General features: G+C 43.1%; 1 protein-coding gene across 1 annotated transcript; it reads left to right on the top strand.

The window, feature by feature from the left end:
- Positions 1 to 478: 478 nt before the first annotated feature.
- Positions 479 to 12555, top strand: LOC146801929 (matrix metalloproteinase-18-like). Its single transcript, XM_085621452.1, has 10 exons — positions 479 to 615; positions 2765 to 3006; positions 3108 to 3256; positions 3368 to 3493; positions 5998 to 6159; positions 6371 to 6530; positions 6827 to 6960; positions 8676 to 8835; positions 10326 to 10429; positions 12206 to 12555. Exons 1-10 carry the CDS (start codon positions 520 to 522, stop codon positions 12304 to 12306), a joined length of 1434 nt encoding a protein of 477 aa, XP_085477578.1. The 5' UTR covers positions 479 to 519; the 3' UTR covers positions 12307 to 12555.
- The last annotated feature ends 5136 nt before the right edge of the window (positions 12556 to 17691 follow it).

Here is a 17691-nt window from a genome sequence, read left to right as displayed (position 1 = left end):
GCAATTTAATATAGGTATGATTTTTAATGAAAATATAAATAAAACTAAAAGCAGGAACATTCCTTGGACAACAGGACAGTGGCCTTCTTTCAGACTTCTAGCCCATATTGCTTCATAATTGATATTGCAGTCATAATGTTAAGGCCATTCCACATATGCATTATAGCTGATACAGACATATGACAAATAACGAGTTTCAAAGTGCGATTTGCAAGAGACTTTTTTTCTCAACAGAATTCATAGAATAAAAAAATGTTCCCTTTACTTGTTAAACCTCTTCCTGGCTACGAAGAATTTTACAGGATGGATTGCTCCATTGAGGGATTTTAGCAAACAGACAGATGACGTAGCACTCTGGGTGTGTTTGGACTTGCATCTGGTGTAAGTTGTAAAGAGTGACTCATGCAGGTGACTGGTGGCCGCTCACAGGACTGTATAAAAGGGGGGCAGAGAGATGGCGAGGCAGAGAACCCGAAGAGACCTTTCAGTGAGCAGAGGGAGGGCCAGGAGAAGAGAAGAATGAAGTCCCTGTCGCTGCTGCTGCTCCTGTGTGCGCTGCACACATATGCGTTCCCTGCAGCGCCTGTAACCGATGAGAGTCAACAGCTGGCAGAGGTGAGTCCTGGGACAGACTTCAGTCCATGACTGAGCCCCGCAGAATTCCGGTCCGCAGAAAGCAAGAGTTAAAATCCCACAATAGAATGATTTGGTTCTGTGGTAAATGTTCTAGGATACTTTATTTTTCAAATTATCGACTCTTGAAAACAACATTTTGCAAGAAATGCTAAGTTCTGTTCTGAATGTTATAAATCATTTTTGGTTGGAGGTTTAATCCCTTAGTCTTGGAGGTTTGTCAGTTAATAAAATATGGATGAAGGGATATTTTAATGTTCCAACCTGAAAGGTGAAGTAAACGTTGGTTTGGCGCCTTTTTAGGGGGATACAGCGCTATATAAGTGCAGCATAATACAATTCCACTATTAGCAAAGAGCGTAAAAATACGAGAAACGAGAAAAATTAAAGCTAAATGCAAAACCGTTTGTTTTGCTGAAAGTTTGCAATTGCTCTCTGTGCACTATTAGCAAGCAATGAAGTGGCACGAGAAGTTAAAGAGAACTAGGAAACATGGCCCTAGGGCATGTAAACATGTCATAGCAGCAAACTGAGAGGCGGCTCCCAGCTGACTGCACTCATATTACAAGGAAGAGCAGAAGATGCCTTTTGCCCCATGAAAGGAAGCAGGCATCACTTCATTACGGAAGGCAGAAAACATTGTCAGGCATGAATCAAACATACCAAATATATTTAACATTGTTTCGTATGTTTACACCACATCATGTGCTGAGATGAAGCAGATGTCTTGTACTCAGCATGGTAGCCTGGACGCCAGAGTCAGGAAAGGCTCAAGTGCAAACAGTGGGCTATCAAAAACTTAATTGGAAATTTGCAAAAGGCAAGTAAATTATGGCAACCCAGATTATCACTAGGGAGAACATCCTGGCCACTGGTGACTTGATACACAAAGTCCACTCTCCTCAACTTTGAGAGTTCGTGGGGGGAATCTGTTTGGGTCACTGTGCTACAGAACCCAAACAGAAATATACTATTAGGTTTAAATCGAGTCAGAGGACTGAAGATACTGAAGAACTAAGCAGGAACAAGCCATTAGAACTGAATGCGAGTCACTAGCACACAGAACCCTGAGGAATATACCAGTGACTTTATTGAAGGCCACTTAACTTCAGATTCCAGCAGGAATGCACTGTTGCACTTTTGCTGAGCTATAACCAAGGGTGTTCTTGCTATATGGCACTAGCAGAAACATCCTAGGAGGCTTGGGAACAATTGAGTGGTTTTAGGACTGGGAGATTTGAGGCTTCTCCAGACCCATTTATCCCTGAAAACTGTCCTGAGAGAGCACCAGGAGGTTTTGTTAGAGGCATCTACATGGTTTACTGCTGCGGATAAATGATGCTCTTTGCTACTTTACTAGAGATTAAAGCATTGCAACATCCCCATGTGATTATTCATCAGAACTACCACTAAGGCTGGTGGCATTTCAGCATTTGTATTTGGAAAATTGTTCTGTATAATGTTCATTGGCTGCCACACTACCCAGAGATGGTCACAAGCCTCGTTCACTGCATGCTAGGCTCGGTCACTGCAGTCCCTGTAGTAATAGGCAATTATTTGGGTGTTTTCCACTGCTGAATCTAACTTCCCAGTCCAGCCTTGGTGGTATCATCTTGAACATCGCTCTTTTCTGCGACCCCTGTTCAGATACTGGTCTGCTTCTGACTGTACTTTGCTGAAAGACCTACAAACAGTGACTTTCTAAGTTGGAAGGAGATCCTTGCCTCGAGCCGACATTGTTCTGTGGTGATAAGCGGCAGAAGTCGATACGGCTGCCTAGTCTGATGATGCACTGTGCACAAGTGCCGCAATCGGAGTATTTAAGCTCAGGTCTGCATCCCAGATAAGGCCAAGGTTCTCTTTTGTGACATACAATCTCAGCCCACTGTCTCGCAAACATGTTTTCCATGAACCCTAGGCCCTCTGACACTGCAGAAATCTCTCCAATGAAAGACTAGAGAGACATCTTCTATGCAACAGTAGAAACAAAGTCATTCATCTTCAATGAGTTCCATGATATGCCTCATTTAGATGTAAAGAAACACTTGTGGCAGTTGTGAGTGAGGTTGCTGACCTTCCTTTGTGTTTTTTGTAAACTAATTTACTAAATTGTTATTTGTATTAATTTCAGGAATATTTAAAGAAATTCTACAACCTCAATGAAGATGGAACACCTATTACGCGAAAAAAGCACAGTCCATTCTCTGAAAAACTTCAAGAAATGCAGGCGTTTTTTGGGCTGGAGGTGACGGGGAAGCTGGATTCCAACACACTGGAAATGATGCACAAGCCCCGCTGTGGAGTTGCTGATGCGGCCGAATACAGCCATTTTGGTGGCCGCCCTACCTGGAGAACAACATCTTTGACATACAGGTAACATGATAGAAAACGTTTTAGATGACAGTATATACTATTGTTCCCAATGCACACAGGCATCACTAATATTGCTGTTTTGTATTCTTTTATAAAAAAAGAATTTTGAACCACACCCCTGACATGGCTGAGGCTGATGTAGATAGAGCGATCCGGAGAGCCTTCCAAGTCTGGAGCGATGTGACCCCACTGACCTTCAGCCGGATCTACGAGGGGACGGCTGATATCCAGATCTCCTTTGGAGCAGGAGGTAGGATGAATCAATGTGCTGCAGTCATCCTTGGGAGATCTCCCTTGTTCCTCATTTTTCCTTAGCTTTCAACTCCTGCAGATTTTGATAATTTGCTGTTTACTCTTTTAGTGCATGGTGATTTCTACCCATTTGATGGACCTCATGGAACTCTGGCCCATGCCTTTGCACCTGGGAACTCAATTGGTGGCGATGCGCACTTTGATGAAGATGAATCCTGGACCGCAGGGTCGGCCGGTAGGTGTTCACATACATGATACCATTCTCTGAATCTCATTCAAGTGTCATGGAATGAGTGAGACTTATGTGAGGGTTGTCATGAGTAACAAAATACAAAGGGAAAATCAACTCCTGATGAATAGGTCATTTTTAGTCAATGCCCCCTGGAGGAAATCATAAAGTGCTTTGCCAATTATAAAACAATTAACTTTGCTACCCACGTGCAGTTCACAGCGAATTGAAAGACGTGTATCTTCAAATGACACTGCCTGGTTCCACATTATTGGATCTTATGGATACCCTGCCTTGCTTGTAAATGATCATAAATCATTAACTCGGGATCTACCCCGGTGTTCCATACTGCCACGATCTCCATCGAGCTCAAATAAATATCCATACAGTCATACTTTCATCATAGTGCCATCTTTGTTGTCACATTTACATTCTCTTTTGCATATTTGTTATTGCACTGCTTTCATATAAATCTTTCTTATAATAATAAATCAATTTGATTATATAAAGCAATTTAATCAGAGGAACAAAAACTCTACCCTAAGTAAAGCATTTAAAAAACAAACCATTTTACTACTAAATAGATAAGGAATTGGTTGTGAATGAGTCTGCATTCCACATATAAAGTGCTTTCTTGGGCTACCTACCACCCTTTGTAATACTAAGGGTGCTAAACTAAGGTATGTGAAACTGATATAATCTCACTATGAATGGTAGGTGTGGGCGGTGTCTGAAGAAGCGATGAGTGGATTAAAGTTTTGAACAAATATTGATACTTTGGTTTATGTTTTTTACTTTCTAATGCATAAAACATTTTGTGTCTGAATGTTCCTACATGAGAGTATGGACTATGTAGTAGTTATCTGCAGAAAGAGATTTATTGAGCCAAGCTTTATTTCTTTATTTCAAAAACTGATAACGTCTTAAAGGTTATAATGTCTCGATTAGCATTATTTGACCATTGAATATTTTATTTAATACAGTAGACACTTTCACTGCTCACAGCGTAAGATCCCACATCCCCATTCTCATGTTTTCAATGTCAAAGTTATAACATTAGCTCACACAGTCTAATAATTTGAGGGAAACAACATATAAGTTTTACGTAAAATTGTTTTGCACCATCCAAGAGAAAGATACAAACATGACTTCAGCTTCAAAAGAGTTAAATAAAGCTAGAACATTATACATGGAAATACGTGGGGTCGGAGGCTTACGGGCTTCATCGTCTGTTTAAATTCCGAAAAGCTGATTTTGCTTAAGCCAGTTGGGATTGAAACCGGCTGGTCATTCCGGACGGCTTTCTACGGGCTCATGGATCCCGTCCACCAGTCAGACGCAGGCCCATAATTCCAAAAGGGCAGCCTTTCGCCCTTGGGATTACTATACTTGGTCTCCGGTAGTCTTTCCATGCTGGGCTTTCCGACATGGAAAGTCTGTCGGAGAGCGAGTATGGGGACCTTTAGCAGGGCCCCCTTGCTTCTGCAGCCTGTGGTTGGGGGTCCAGGGTGCACCATATGTACCCCCCTGTTAATCCCTTCACCCCGTGGCAGGCACCTTTAAGTTCCTGCCACAAGGTGAAGGATTAACACCACCTCCCATTTCCCTTAGGAAGCATGTACTCCGGCCAGTTTATGGCCATATCTCATGCTCCCATAGGGAAATGTCGGAATGCGACTGAACAGTGTACGGTTGCATCCTAATCAGGCGGTAGGGACCAACAACCGGAGGTCAGTCAGTCCCGTTTCCGAGACGGTCCATCGTAATAGGCCCCATAATCTATAAAATGCACTTTTTGGGACTAAAGTTACATATTAAAAACAAATTACAATGATAATGCTGGATTAGATTCCCATTATATCTTTCAGGTGTAAACGTTTTCAAATAATACTTTAAATTGTCAGTCGAAACTTAAATTCTCCTTAAATTCTATACCAAGATCCCTCACATTCAGTTATTTGTCTCCCTGTTAATTTTAGAATGTATACAAAATACTAATTAATATGCCCACTTGAAAGGTAATTAAACAAGAATTCAGGTGTTCAGGAAGTAACCTCAATGACCTTAGAACTTGTCTGCATAATACATTGACAGGTTGAGATAGTTCAGAGCTTGCCCATAAACCCTGTTCACAATAGGGAGCACACACCATTACAAAAAAGGCTCCTCTGTAGTAACTGTTAAACTGGCATTATTTGGTCAACACTATTGTCGAAGGAGTGGAACTACTTTTTGTTCATCTTGTTAAACCCAGAACCTGACAGGCTTTAATGGTAATGTAGACCATAGTAGGGTCAGGAACAGTCTGGTATACCTCATAAAAATTGGTAGGCCTTCAAATATTCTGATAGGGTTTAGTAGTCCCTGGAAACACTGGTGGTATAATATATCCTTTAGGCTCTGGTAGGCTCTGGTAGTTCAGGTTTTACTTGGCAGATCTCAGTGTGCCCATATAGACTCAGAAAAGCTCTGGTAGACCGTAGTGAAATTTGTTTTGCTTTGTTCCACAGGATACAACTTGTTCCTGGTGGCTGCCCATGAGTTTGGCCATTCATTAGGCTTGTCTCATTCTGGTGACCGCAGTGCTCTGATGTATCCGACCTACTCCTATACTGATCCAGCTCAATTCCGACTCCCCCAGGATGATGTCGATGGCATTCAAGCCCTGTATGGTAAGTTAACTTTACATGTTATGTTAATTTTCCTTCTACAATGTAAAAATATGTATTTGCAAGAAAGGGTCAATATGTTCTTTAAACTATTATGTTCTAGCAACTCATGTTGAATGTGAGATTTAAAAGAAGGTGTCTTTTACATGCATAAGTTTATATTGCATATTATTTCACATTGATTTTGAAAGGCATTATGTTTTCATTTTCTTAGGAGGATCTCCTAACCCAGTTCCAACAATACCGGAAGATGCCACACCAACTACCACCATATCAACTACCTCGTCTCCCATCAATCCATCCATCTGTGACCCAACTCTTGTTTTTGATGCCATCACCATGTTGCGCGGAGAAATCCTCTTTTTCAAGGACAGGTGAAGTAAAGAAAAACATTTCTAGTTTTGGCTTTATGCATTATTGAGTAGGGCTGGAGATGCTAGGTCAGGTCCAAAAACAATTGTGGCTCACTCAAAAAGCACAGACGACTGTTTCCTTCATAGTGACATCTTTAGCATTAAAACATTTGCTGGAATTTCTAGTGTCACTTCTCTCAACGTATATAATTATTTTCTATAAGCTGACATACCCTAAATAGTGTTGATTGTTTTACAGTGTAGAGAATTATTTTGATATGGCAATTAACTGATATGCTTTTATTTTTCCTAAACAGCTCCTTTTGGCGCAGAATTCCAACCGTAAAAGAGGTTTACAATTACCCAATCTCAACATTTTGGCCGTCTTTGCCATCTGGTATCCAGGCCGCCTATGAAAATCCAGAGACGGATGAGATTTTCCTCTTCAAAGGTATTTACATTCAATAATCACTTCCACCATATTCTTGTTACCATGGCGAATCTTGGTCTGGAAAGGACCCACCGGTTTTAATGGCTGAAGATCACCAATAATCTAAACTTTGTCTGATTCAAGATTGAAAAATGTCCCCATCATTGTTGCTTCATGCGTTAACCCTTTGACTGCTCCTGCTGTAGTGAAGGTCACATTCCACCTATGATTCTCAATAACCCATAGTTTGCTCAGATCATGGGTGTTCATTGAAGGTCCTTTGGATCCATATGTGCTTACATTTTCTGAATAATCCAATGAGATAAATGCCCAGGCAATCAACCTAGATGAAATACATTAAGTAGTCATTGTTTTTCTCTGTTGGAAAATCTGGCGCAATGGCCAGGCTTCACCTATTTTGGACCTTCCAGGCCTAGGTCATCCAACAACTTCTGCGTCATTGTTGGGTTGGCGTTGTTCCAGTGTTGTTACGTATGATGACCCATGCACAGGGGATGATTTCAACTTTATCAGAATATGATCATTTTGAGAATAGCATAATTTTGACTAAAGTGTAAACCCAGCTCTTTCTATAGTATTTAGAGGATGAGAATTCATCTGTGATGTGAAAGGAAGGGACAAGCAATAATCCACTCCCCAACATCTTAAAAAGAAAGATTGATAGCCTACATGACTTGAGAAGAGAAACAATGCAGAAGCACCATAGCAGTAAAGTTATAGTTGCCTGGAATGATCACCATTCATGAACTATAAGTTAGGGTGCACGCTAGATGTTTACTCTCCACTGGGTGTATGCCGCTTAGTGCATCAGTCCGCAGTAGCTTTGACACACCTATAACCCCCAGGAGTGCATATGCTATGCTTCAATAAATCTGACCTTACCTTGAGCTGTTTGAGCTTTTAAATGGCCCTTGCCATAATCCAAAACTTGGGCCTTGGTTAGACAACTGTAATTAGGTGCATTAACCCTCTGGGTTATTTTATCACTTGTGTTACCATCTCTCACCTGTGTCTCAGATCTGACTGCGCACCCCACCCATGGAAATATACCATGGGCCTCCGCAGTCTTTGGGTGTGAACAGTGCACAGCATAATGACAGTACAAGAGGCCTGACCAATATCAAGTGCCTTAAAGTGTCTTTTGTCGCATGTTAGAGCAATACTTAATAACGTATTGATCAATTTGAGTGTGCGATATTCTGTCAAGTAATGTAATTTACATTTTAATATTAAACATTAACAAGGGGTCGAAAAAGGAACGTTTAATAAAGAAGTTCATGGATTTGCATTAAGCCTCTGTACTATGGGTGGATAATCACTCTATAATTTATTCGCATCACATAAAAAACAAATTCTTCTCATTTACTCCTTGATCCGTACACTGTGCCAGGACATTGCACCTGCAGTGGACCTGCAGAGCCTATAAAAATAATGCTTCTAGAAGGAAATGTTAAAAACTGTCGGTGCAAAGTGATTGCCACCTGAATGTCAGTGGAATGTAATTTCAGTGAAAAGTGTTGCATATATAGGAACAAGTGTACTAAGCAGTGGCTGAAAATGTAATTTATCGACTGAAAGCAGACCGAAAAGGGTTTTAACGACCTACTTCCATGTAGTTTACTATGTTTTCAAGGTTAATCGGGACGTCATAAAGAATGCTAATAAAGAATCAGTTAACGGCTTGCTAACGATTCTTTATTTTGTGTTCCCTGTAGCATCAAAATACTGGGCTCTTCAGGGATTTGACATTCTGCCCAATTACCCTAAAAGCATCTACAAACTTGGTTTCCCAAGGACCGTGAAGCACATCAACGCAGCCGTACATCTTCAAAGCACACAGAAAACATACTTCTTTGTTGGAGAGCAGTACTGGAGGTGAGCATGCCAGATTGTGATGTTCTGATGACGTCATTCGGTACTTTCAGTACATTTCAGAGGTGCCCCTGGTGATTATGATGAAAAATTACCAACTGTATTTATCCATTTATATATATGTGGAAACATTTTACATCACAACAGAGATGTTGCAGTGTTAGCAAGGCAGGACCCAGCAAGACAGATGTTGGTGGCTTTATAAACCAAGAGGTGGATGGGACAGAGTTTATGAGTTGGGCGTGAAACAAAGCTAAAGGAACATAAACAACATTAATGTTGCGGAAGGTGCTACTGAGTGGGAGGATGAGCTGGGGGTGTTTATGGCTCCTCACATTGGGTCCAATAGGACAATGAATAGGATGGTCTTGAATTGGAAGCCCTGTACAAAGACAGGGGTACCAAGGTGGAGTTGTGCGGCAAAGCATTTTGCAGATGAAGGGAAGGTGTTGCTAATATTGTTCAGAATGTGGGGAAGTGGCAAGTCATCAAATGCCGTTTCAAGCCTAATAAGGCAATTTGTGAGTTTGGCTTTAATATTAGGGGCGAAGATGGTAAAAGAGAATAACATTTATGTGTTTCCAGCAAATAATCTAAATGAATGAAATACAATTTAGCCAATACAGATGGTTACAGAGAGAAGAGGAAAGGACCAATACCTGTGCTATGGGGAACAATAAATGGAAGAGGGTGCATTGACCAGATGATGGTTTCTCAAACGTAACACACCCCAGGCTGTTGCTCAACCCAAGGGAAACTAATTTGTGCTGGTTAACATTTTCTACCACTCTCACTTCATGAAGTCGTAGAAAATTGGCTTACAGGTGGACTAAGCCCCCTCACGTGGAGTAATGGGCTCCCTGCTCTTGTTTGGTATGGCCGTGTCCCAACAACCAACAGTTTTCCATATTTTAGCTGTAATTTAACATCCTAATTCAACACCAGATTCCATACTGCCCTTCCATTGACAAAGGTGTGGTACCTATCACCAGCGCGGGTGATCTAGGGGTACTGTAGCAAACTTGTTGGAGCTCTTCAAGGCATGTTCTAAGGTAGTTGAGGGCACTCAGTCTTGCACCATCAAGTTCAGCGGCACTACAGAGTTTACTAATATTGCGCACCACATTGAAGAGCAGGAGGCGCAGGAGCATTAATTTAGGGCTGTGCAGTAGCTCCACAATATGGCTCCTGCAGTTCACACCATTCATGCATTTATCAGCTCTGAACTTGCTGGTGGAGAGAAAGCTCAGTGTTGCTCTTGGAAGCTGCCAGCCACAATAAATATCAGTGAATCTTTAATGGAAGTTCCAGCTGATAAATTATGGATCATAATTCTTAGGGGTGGTGAACTGAAATATAAAAAAGATGAAACATAATAGTGATGATGTTAATGATGATGGTAATAGTAATGATAATAATGAAAACATAATTGATGTGACTTGGTTTCACCAAACTGAAGATCCTAATTCCTCCTAAACTATTTGCTTCTACAGCTATGATGAATCCAGAAAGACCATGGACACAGGCTCTCCACGACGGATCGAAGATGACTTTCCAGGGATTGGCAAGAAAGTTCATGCCGTTTTCGAAGATAATGGTAAGGAGATCCCTTAGCTAAAGCATTGGACTGGTCGAACTTGTGACTGAAATATCAGAAGTGTTATTATACATTATAATTCAGCTATGTGAGAGCAGGGTGAAAAAGAAACTCCAAGGTTGGTTAAAACACACCCAGGAAAGGAAACATGTTTGATTGCTGACTTAACAATGTGTGCCCTGTAACAAGAGTACTGAACCAGAAGAAATTAAGGGGCTTTTTTATTAGCCCTTGCATCACTTATGCGCTGCCGGTGCATCACTTTTTGAGACGCACCAGCAGCGTAAAAAATGTGTCTTGTTGCACCATATTTCTGAAGTGACGCATCTAGGTAGATGCGTCACTTTGTAAACCTCTGCGCCACACTATACCTGCGCCAGGTATAGTGCATGCAGGGGGGGCATTCCGACGCAAGAAAGGGTCATAGAAGTGACACAGTGAAACCTATAAGATTTCACTGCGCCACTTCTAGGACGCAAATGTGTCAATATCTTACGCCTGCCTCATGGGAGGTGTAAGACTGACGCAGGCACATTTCACATGGGATTTGCCCATGTGTAATGACCCATTGCTAGAGTTGCGTCACTTTTGTGACACACTCCAACAATGCGTCATTTTTGCGCCTACAGATATGTCAGAAATACTGACGTATCTGTAACTCCTTGCGACATGATGCATCATACTATAAATTTGACGCATCATTGGGGTTGCAAGGAGGGCGCAATGAAAAGTGACGCATCGCTGTTTTCTCGCAGCGATGTGTCACTTTTCATAAATGAGGCCCTAACACCTTTTGCCTTTCTTAACTTGTCATTCCCTCTTCCCTGCACTAAAACCCCAAGTCATTATTACCATCTAAGCAGAGCACAAGCACAATCCACTGTTTCCAAACACACTTACTGATGTTTCTTAAAGCCTAACTCCCTTAATCTTCAAGACAGGGTATAGTAAGGCAGCCAGCTTATGGCTCTGCCACCTGAGTCAGCTTATGGCTCTGCTATCTGAGTCTGTGATGTTCTCTCAGCTTTGAATGAAGTCTGCAGTGCCAAAGAGTTGACCTCCTAACCACAGTGTCCTATTTAACCACATGAGCAGTCCCTGCCATAAACACACAGCACCAAAGTACTCCCCACATAGGAGGGCACACAAAATTCATGCATTTTCTCCCCAGCAGCACAATGTCTTCTTTAAGCACAACAGTTGTATTACTATGTTTACTACTCACCAAGCTGCAGTGACACAAACAGGACAAGATTTCAACTCTGCTCCTCACACACAACGTCAAACCACTACTCGCACAGGCCGCATGACAGGCACATGTTCCTCCATCCAAGCACTGCCACCAAGAAGCATGTCACCAGTCCACAAATGCCCTTCGGTGCCTGTCAGAGCCACGTAGCACAATATAAATGTAACACTGCAAAACAATATTGTCTTGAAATGGCTACTGTTGTGTCTACTTAATTAGACAGTACTAAAAATGCAACGACAGCCCTGCAATATAATGTATGATGAAACAGCTAGACCAAGAAATAATTTCTTTGCATAACAAAAGGGTCCCTGCTGTTTTGCACTATTTACTACAGTATTTATCCATGATCGGCTTTATATTTTTTGTTTAAAGATGTTAATATTGTAAATTGAAGGGTAATTTGGAAAAGTTTAAGTTAACCTCAACAAAATGACGATGTTCCTTCTTGACCGATTCTATATTAAAGTAAATCATTTTCACAAACATTACACAATGCACTGATAGTGTTTCTTTATTATTTGCAGGTCTTTTGTATTTCTTCAGTGGACATAAGCAGTTTGAGTTCAACATGAAGTCTAAGAAGGTCACCCGAACTCTGAATAACACCAGCTGGTTAGGGTGCTAAGATATCTTCAGAAAATAGTTCACTAATGGAAGAAGGTCTTTTAAAATGTGAAGAAAAAGACGGAGTACTAGTTCATCTTTTAAGACAGTTAGAAATCAATTCTGAAAACTAGGTTTATTTTTTTAATGCAGGGCAAAATACTTATTAAGTGTTTGTTTCTAAACTAATTTATTATATTTAATATTCATATAACTTATTTATGTATTTGTTTAGAAACAATAAATTATTTCATGAGAACATATCTTTACTACATATGTTTGATGATATTTGTGATTTTAAACAATAGTATTAATCACTATGCACAAATAAGCAAACATAAATACAAATCTCAAATGGGGTTTAGAAAGTAAATGCTAGTCTGTGAGTGTGTGAGTGTTCTGTGAGTTGTGTGTGACTTCTAGTTTGAGGGATCTAAGAGTGCGTTTGCTAGTTTGCGATTACTAGGCAGTGACATGTGTGAGACTGCTGTTGGGAGTGTGAGACCTCTACTTTGTGAGGGTTGTATGAGTAGTGAGTGGCTGCTATCACTTGGCATCCTGCTGCCACAGGGCTTGCTTGGTTGGTGGAGAGGAGATTCTGGTGGCAGACTTACCTTCTGGAACATGTCTGACCTGCAGCATCAGAAACTGAATTCTCAGACAATGATCGCCTTCCAGCCCCATTCATAAATGTATCCAAATACCAGGATTTAAAGAGAAAGGCAGGTTAGAAGAGAGAAGCATTACCTATCTGAAAGGAAGGGAGTAAGACCTGCGCTTGGCATCCCCCTAACCCGGAACAGTGACCTCTTCTGACTTACTAACCCTTGGCAGAGACCTGCTCATAAACTCTCCTCACCTCCTTTGCTGCGAGAAGGCCCCACTTCAAACTGCACTGTCTAGCTCTGCAAGCCAAACAGAGAGTAAAATCAAACCTGTTAATATACACAAAGTACTTTTGTAGTAGAGCGTCTTCCGTAAGAGTGCACTTCCCTGCAAACATCAGGGTTCACAGTGCTCCTATGATACTGTGCCCTCAGGCCAGCTAAATTGCAGTACTTTCTTTATGTGGGTGTGGGCAGTAAGATGATCCCGGCACCTACTAGCTAGTGCTTTCACTAGTTGCCAGTGTCTCTCTACTCAGTGTCACCATGTCACAGCTCCCTCTCTGAATGCAGAAGAGAACTATGTACATGTGCAATTTGGAGGGTACAGAAAGAAAAAAACAGTCTAATTCCTGAAGAGCCCTGAGCCCAGGCAGAAATTGTCAGGTGCTAAAAGTGAAAAGATATGCACAACAGGAAAGCCACATTTAATGCCAATATTTTGGCACTCCCTTATTCAGGTTTTCCCTCACACAAATGAGAAAATTTTTACATATTTGCCACACATTGCTGTCATCATGGTGATATGGATGTCCATCTTAGATGAAGGGATTCCCTTCCGATACCATAGCCTGGGCAGTGGATCTCATAAGCTTCAAGAGTTGGATTGGCCCGCTTCATGATTTAGCCACCCAGTGACTGAAGGATGGGGAGTGGCCTGAGATGCTATCAAGGGAATTACAAGCATTTGCAATGCAATAGGTCTCGCATTTGCCAGACGTAGAGCTATTGACGTTGTAAACAACAACGTGTTTTACCTGTTGTTAGAAATGGGGGTTTCTAATTGGCAGAGGTATGCACCTTTATCCAAGTGGGGACCCTTCCTTCTAGTTAGGGTAAGGGAGTTACACACTTTAGATATCCCCTGCCCACCCCCTTGGTAGCTTTGCACGAGCAGATAGGCCAAAAGGCAATGTGTAAAGTATTTGTGCCGAAAAACACACAGTAACACAGTGAAAACACCACAAATGGACACCACACCAGTTTAGAAAAATAAAGTATCCTTATCTAAACCAAACAAGACCAAAAGGACAAAGATCAACCATACATATATCAAGTTATCACTTTAAAACTGGCTACTTCAAAAATAGAATGGTAGAAGCAAAAAAGCTCCACCCGGGGCTATTACGATGTCGTGACAGGCAGAAATCCAAAGTATGGCGCCAACTGCGAGGTGCATGGGACGGGCATAGAGTTACATGGACCCCCAAACAATAGTACCTTGTAAAACAAAGTCAACTGGCGATGCACGGCATCGTGGAGGTGAGGCGTCGGTGCCGTGGCGAAGCCGGTTCCCTTCTGCCATAAGGGAGGCCAGGCATTGAGTCAGTGGGGAGGGTAATCGTCAAATCCAGGATGAGTAAGTTAGGCGGCAGGGAGGCAGCAGTTCTGGTGAGGCGATGCAATGTCGAAGAGATTGTGAAGTCACCTTCGGTTATCGGCTCCGCAATAACGTGATGCTGATGCTGGCGGTGACAACATCGGTGCGAGCGATGGCATCTGGAAGGCTGATAACTGCAGGTGGCTAAGGGCATCAGAGCTGTGGTGCAGGTGGGGGGGTGCATCGTGCACTTGACGAGTGGTGCCCCCGGACAAAGTGCAGGTTGTGGCATCACTGGCAGTGGCACTGATGGTGTCAGAGTTGTTTTTCTTGCTTTCCAGCAGCAACTATACAATTCTCAGGGCCCAGGAACTGGAATTGGCACACTTTTGAATACAGGAGTCCACAGAGGAGTACAGGTGCTGGTCGGTGGGTGGCAGTGAAGTTATTGTGGCCCTGAGACTTTAGAATAGGAGGCAAGTGCACACAAACTCTTAGAGATTCTTCTTCAAGCAGGTTCACAGGAAAGTTCCAGTCTTTGTCCTCTCTTTGCCAGAAGCAGCAACTGCAGGCTAACCCAGCAAAGCAGCACAGAAAAGGGGCAGTACTCCTCCTTACAGCTCCGCAGCTCTTCTCCTTGGCTGATGTTTCTCTTGAGCCGAGAAGTGATCTAATACACTGGGGTTTAAGGTCCAAAACTTATATCCCATTTTCTTTGTTCTCTTTGTGGCCAGGGTCTCTGAGCCCAGTCCAAACCAGTTCTGTGGTGTAGCATTAACCCAGGGGGTGTAGACAGCAGTGTGCAAGGGAGACACAGCCTATTCAGGTGCAAGTGATTCTCCTCCCACCATTCTAAATGCAGCCAAGGTCTATTAAGTCCAACTCTGAGTCACCCAGGAAAGGCAGGACACACCCCAACCCCCCTCCTTGTGGCTGTCTACAGTGAATGCACATCCCAACTCCTGTCATTCCAAAACCAGACAGTCAATACACAAACAGCAGAATAGTTAAACAAGAAAATGCCTACTTTCTAAAAGTGAAAGTATTTACTAGAGCGCTGTGTTCTAGACAGGATGTGCACTACCGGATGCACTCAGTTGTGCGTGTATGTTAACAATTCATTTCTACTTAAATATGTTTTACATACTTATACATGGTATAAACACATTGTGCAACATAAACTTCATTGTATAATCAAAAATGTCCAAACGATAACTCAATAAACCAAAGTTGTATCCTTCTTCTTGATGTGCTTTTCCTTTATTGACACATCTGATTGGAATTCAAGTCCAAACTGTAGATCCAACAATCCATCTAGTAGATCAAAAAACTTTTACTCAATCCCAATGCATTTCGGGTGATATCGTCACCCTTTTTCAGGGGTTATCTACAAATAAAATTAACAACAAAATAATTCATCAGATTCAATAATATCTCTCAGTTTGTTTGTCTATGGTGAAATCCAAATGCTAATAAAAAAGAAAAGAATGGTACTCTGCTATCCAGGAGGATTAAAGTGGAGCTATGCATGTTTATCAAGGATTAATGATAGACCAGAAGAGTGGTTGTGAGAGAAAAAGTCAAAAGCCGCGCTACCCTCAGAACACCAAGGTGCAATCTGTCCCAGTGCACGGAGAATTTGAGATAAAATGTGCCTACCCATTTCAACACCGACGGTTACTGCCTCTGAGTAGACCAACTGTAGGCTAGTATTCGAGCCCAAAGCTACTGTTTGAACAAGTAACTAACGGTCCGTGAAACAAAAACCAGTGTAAGCACAAATTGTCCGCCAAACGTAAGCCTCTCTGTAAATTGCAAGGTGCAATGAAGACGAAAATTCACCACTATTTCGCGACGCTGTGTATGTCTATACGTAATTTCAAGTAAAAAGCCAAAGGGCATGTGTTGTTTCAAGCTCGTATGCGTTCCAAACACCGCAAATGGCTGTGGGGTGCTCTCTGTAAAATACACGTTAAACAAAATGAGAGTTGCAAAACTTTGAAGTCTTGCAGCTCGATTAAATTCCAAAACCCAAGGGGAGGAGCCAAGATGGCGACCGGGACGGCAGCGTAGGCTCCCGGCTCCGTGAACCTCCACATCCCGCACAGATATCCTGCATGAGATCCTCAGCCTGCGCTACATGCCCGTGTTGGTGATTGAGAGCGGCAACCGATCGTGTGATCCTGAAGTTTCTGGCGGCGGTACCGCCGGAGAAATGTTCATTTGAAGTTTGCGGCCTGTGCAGCCCTGGAGCCGGGACCTCGGGTGGACAACATGGCCGGGCGACAACTCAACAACAGCGGCCATTGGTGACTGGGTGGAGTCGGAATACCGGAGCGGCGCGAATATTTGCCTGAATCTCGCTGTGGTCGCTCCTACCACCGAGCGTAGCAGAACGAGTGCATGCCCGGGGTGGCAATTCCAGGGTTCTTCGGCGATTGCCTGGGCCCTCGCCAGTGAATTGCTCGGACGCGGCCTGTGGCTCGTCCCGATTTACGCGGGCTGCCCCCGGTTTTCGCGGGCACTGGCCCAGGGGGAGAACGACTGTTACCTGTGACCACACACTGGATACATATTTTGCCTGCCTCCGGAACCCTGTTTGCAGTTACATGGAACTTGATGCGCTTGTGCCTGAGTCCCGGTCCCCATCTGGGGTGGACCTGCCCTGCGGCCATCTTGATAGGATGGAATCTATCATCCTGTACACTGGGTCGCAGCAAGACTGGGAGTGTGTGGCCAGGAGGAGCGTAGCGGAGCGGGCGCAGGGGGCTGTGCTGGGGTACGGTGACCTTCTCGACGCTCTCGGTGCCCTTCATTCCACCCTGGTTTACGGCGCCCGGGTATTGGGGAGGAAGCTTGATGGTATTGCGTCAGCGTCGGAACAGTTGCGGTCTGCCTGTCCCCAGATACACAAGGATTTGTTTCACCTTACACAGGAGGAAAGTACCGTGACCGCCTCTGTGAATAAGGGAAAGCTGGAAACTTCGGACAATGTGGCAGCGTGTGGTCGGCTGGCTTTGGGGTCGGTCTGTTCCGGAGGTTTTGGATTTGAGCAGAAGGTGGTGACTTTGTCCCATGCGCGGCCTCCGGCGACCCAGGCAATCTTCACGCAACGGTCGCCTGCTCTGGCTGATTCCTCCTTCCTGGACCTTGTGTGCGGCGCAGGCCCTGGGGCAGTACTTGGAAAGGTGCTCCTCCATGA

The sequence above is a fragment of the Triturus cristatus genome, chromosome 8 (assembly GCF_964204655.1).
Source record: "Triturus cristatus chromosome 8, aTriCri1.1, whole genome shotgun sequence".
NCBI lineage: Eukaryota > Metazoa > Chordata > Amphibia > Caudata > Salamandridae > Triturus > Triturus cristatus.
This window is presented reverse-complemented; position numbering and strand designations above follow the sequence as displayed.

Coding starts and splice junctions, on each gene's coding strand:
- LOC146801929 (XM_085621452.1), top strand. CDS start 520: ATGAAGTCCCTGTCGCTGCTGCTGCTCCTGTGTGCGCTGCACACATAT. Junction 8,836..10,325: donor GTTGGAGAGCAGTACTGGAG/GTGAGCATGCCA, acceptor TTGCTTCTACAG/CTATGATGAATCCAGAAAGA. Junction 10,430..12,205: donor TGCCGTTTTCGAAGATAATG/GTAAGGAGATCC, acceptor TATTATTTGCAG/GTCTTTTGTATTTCTTCAGT.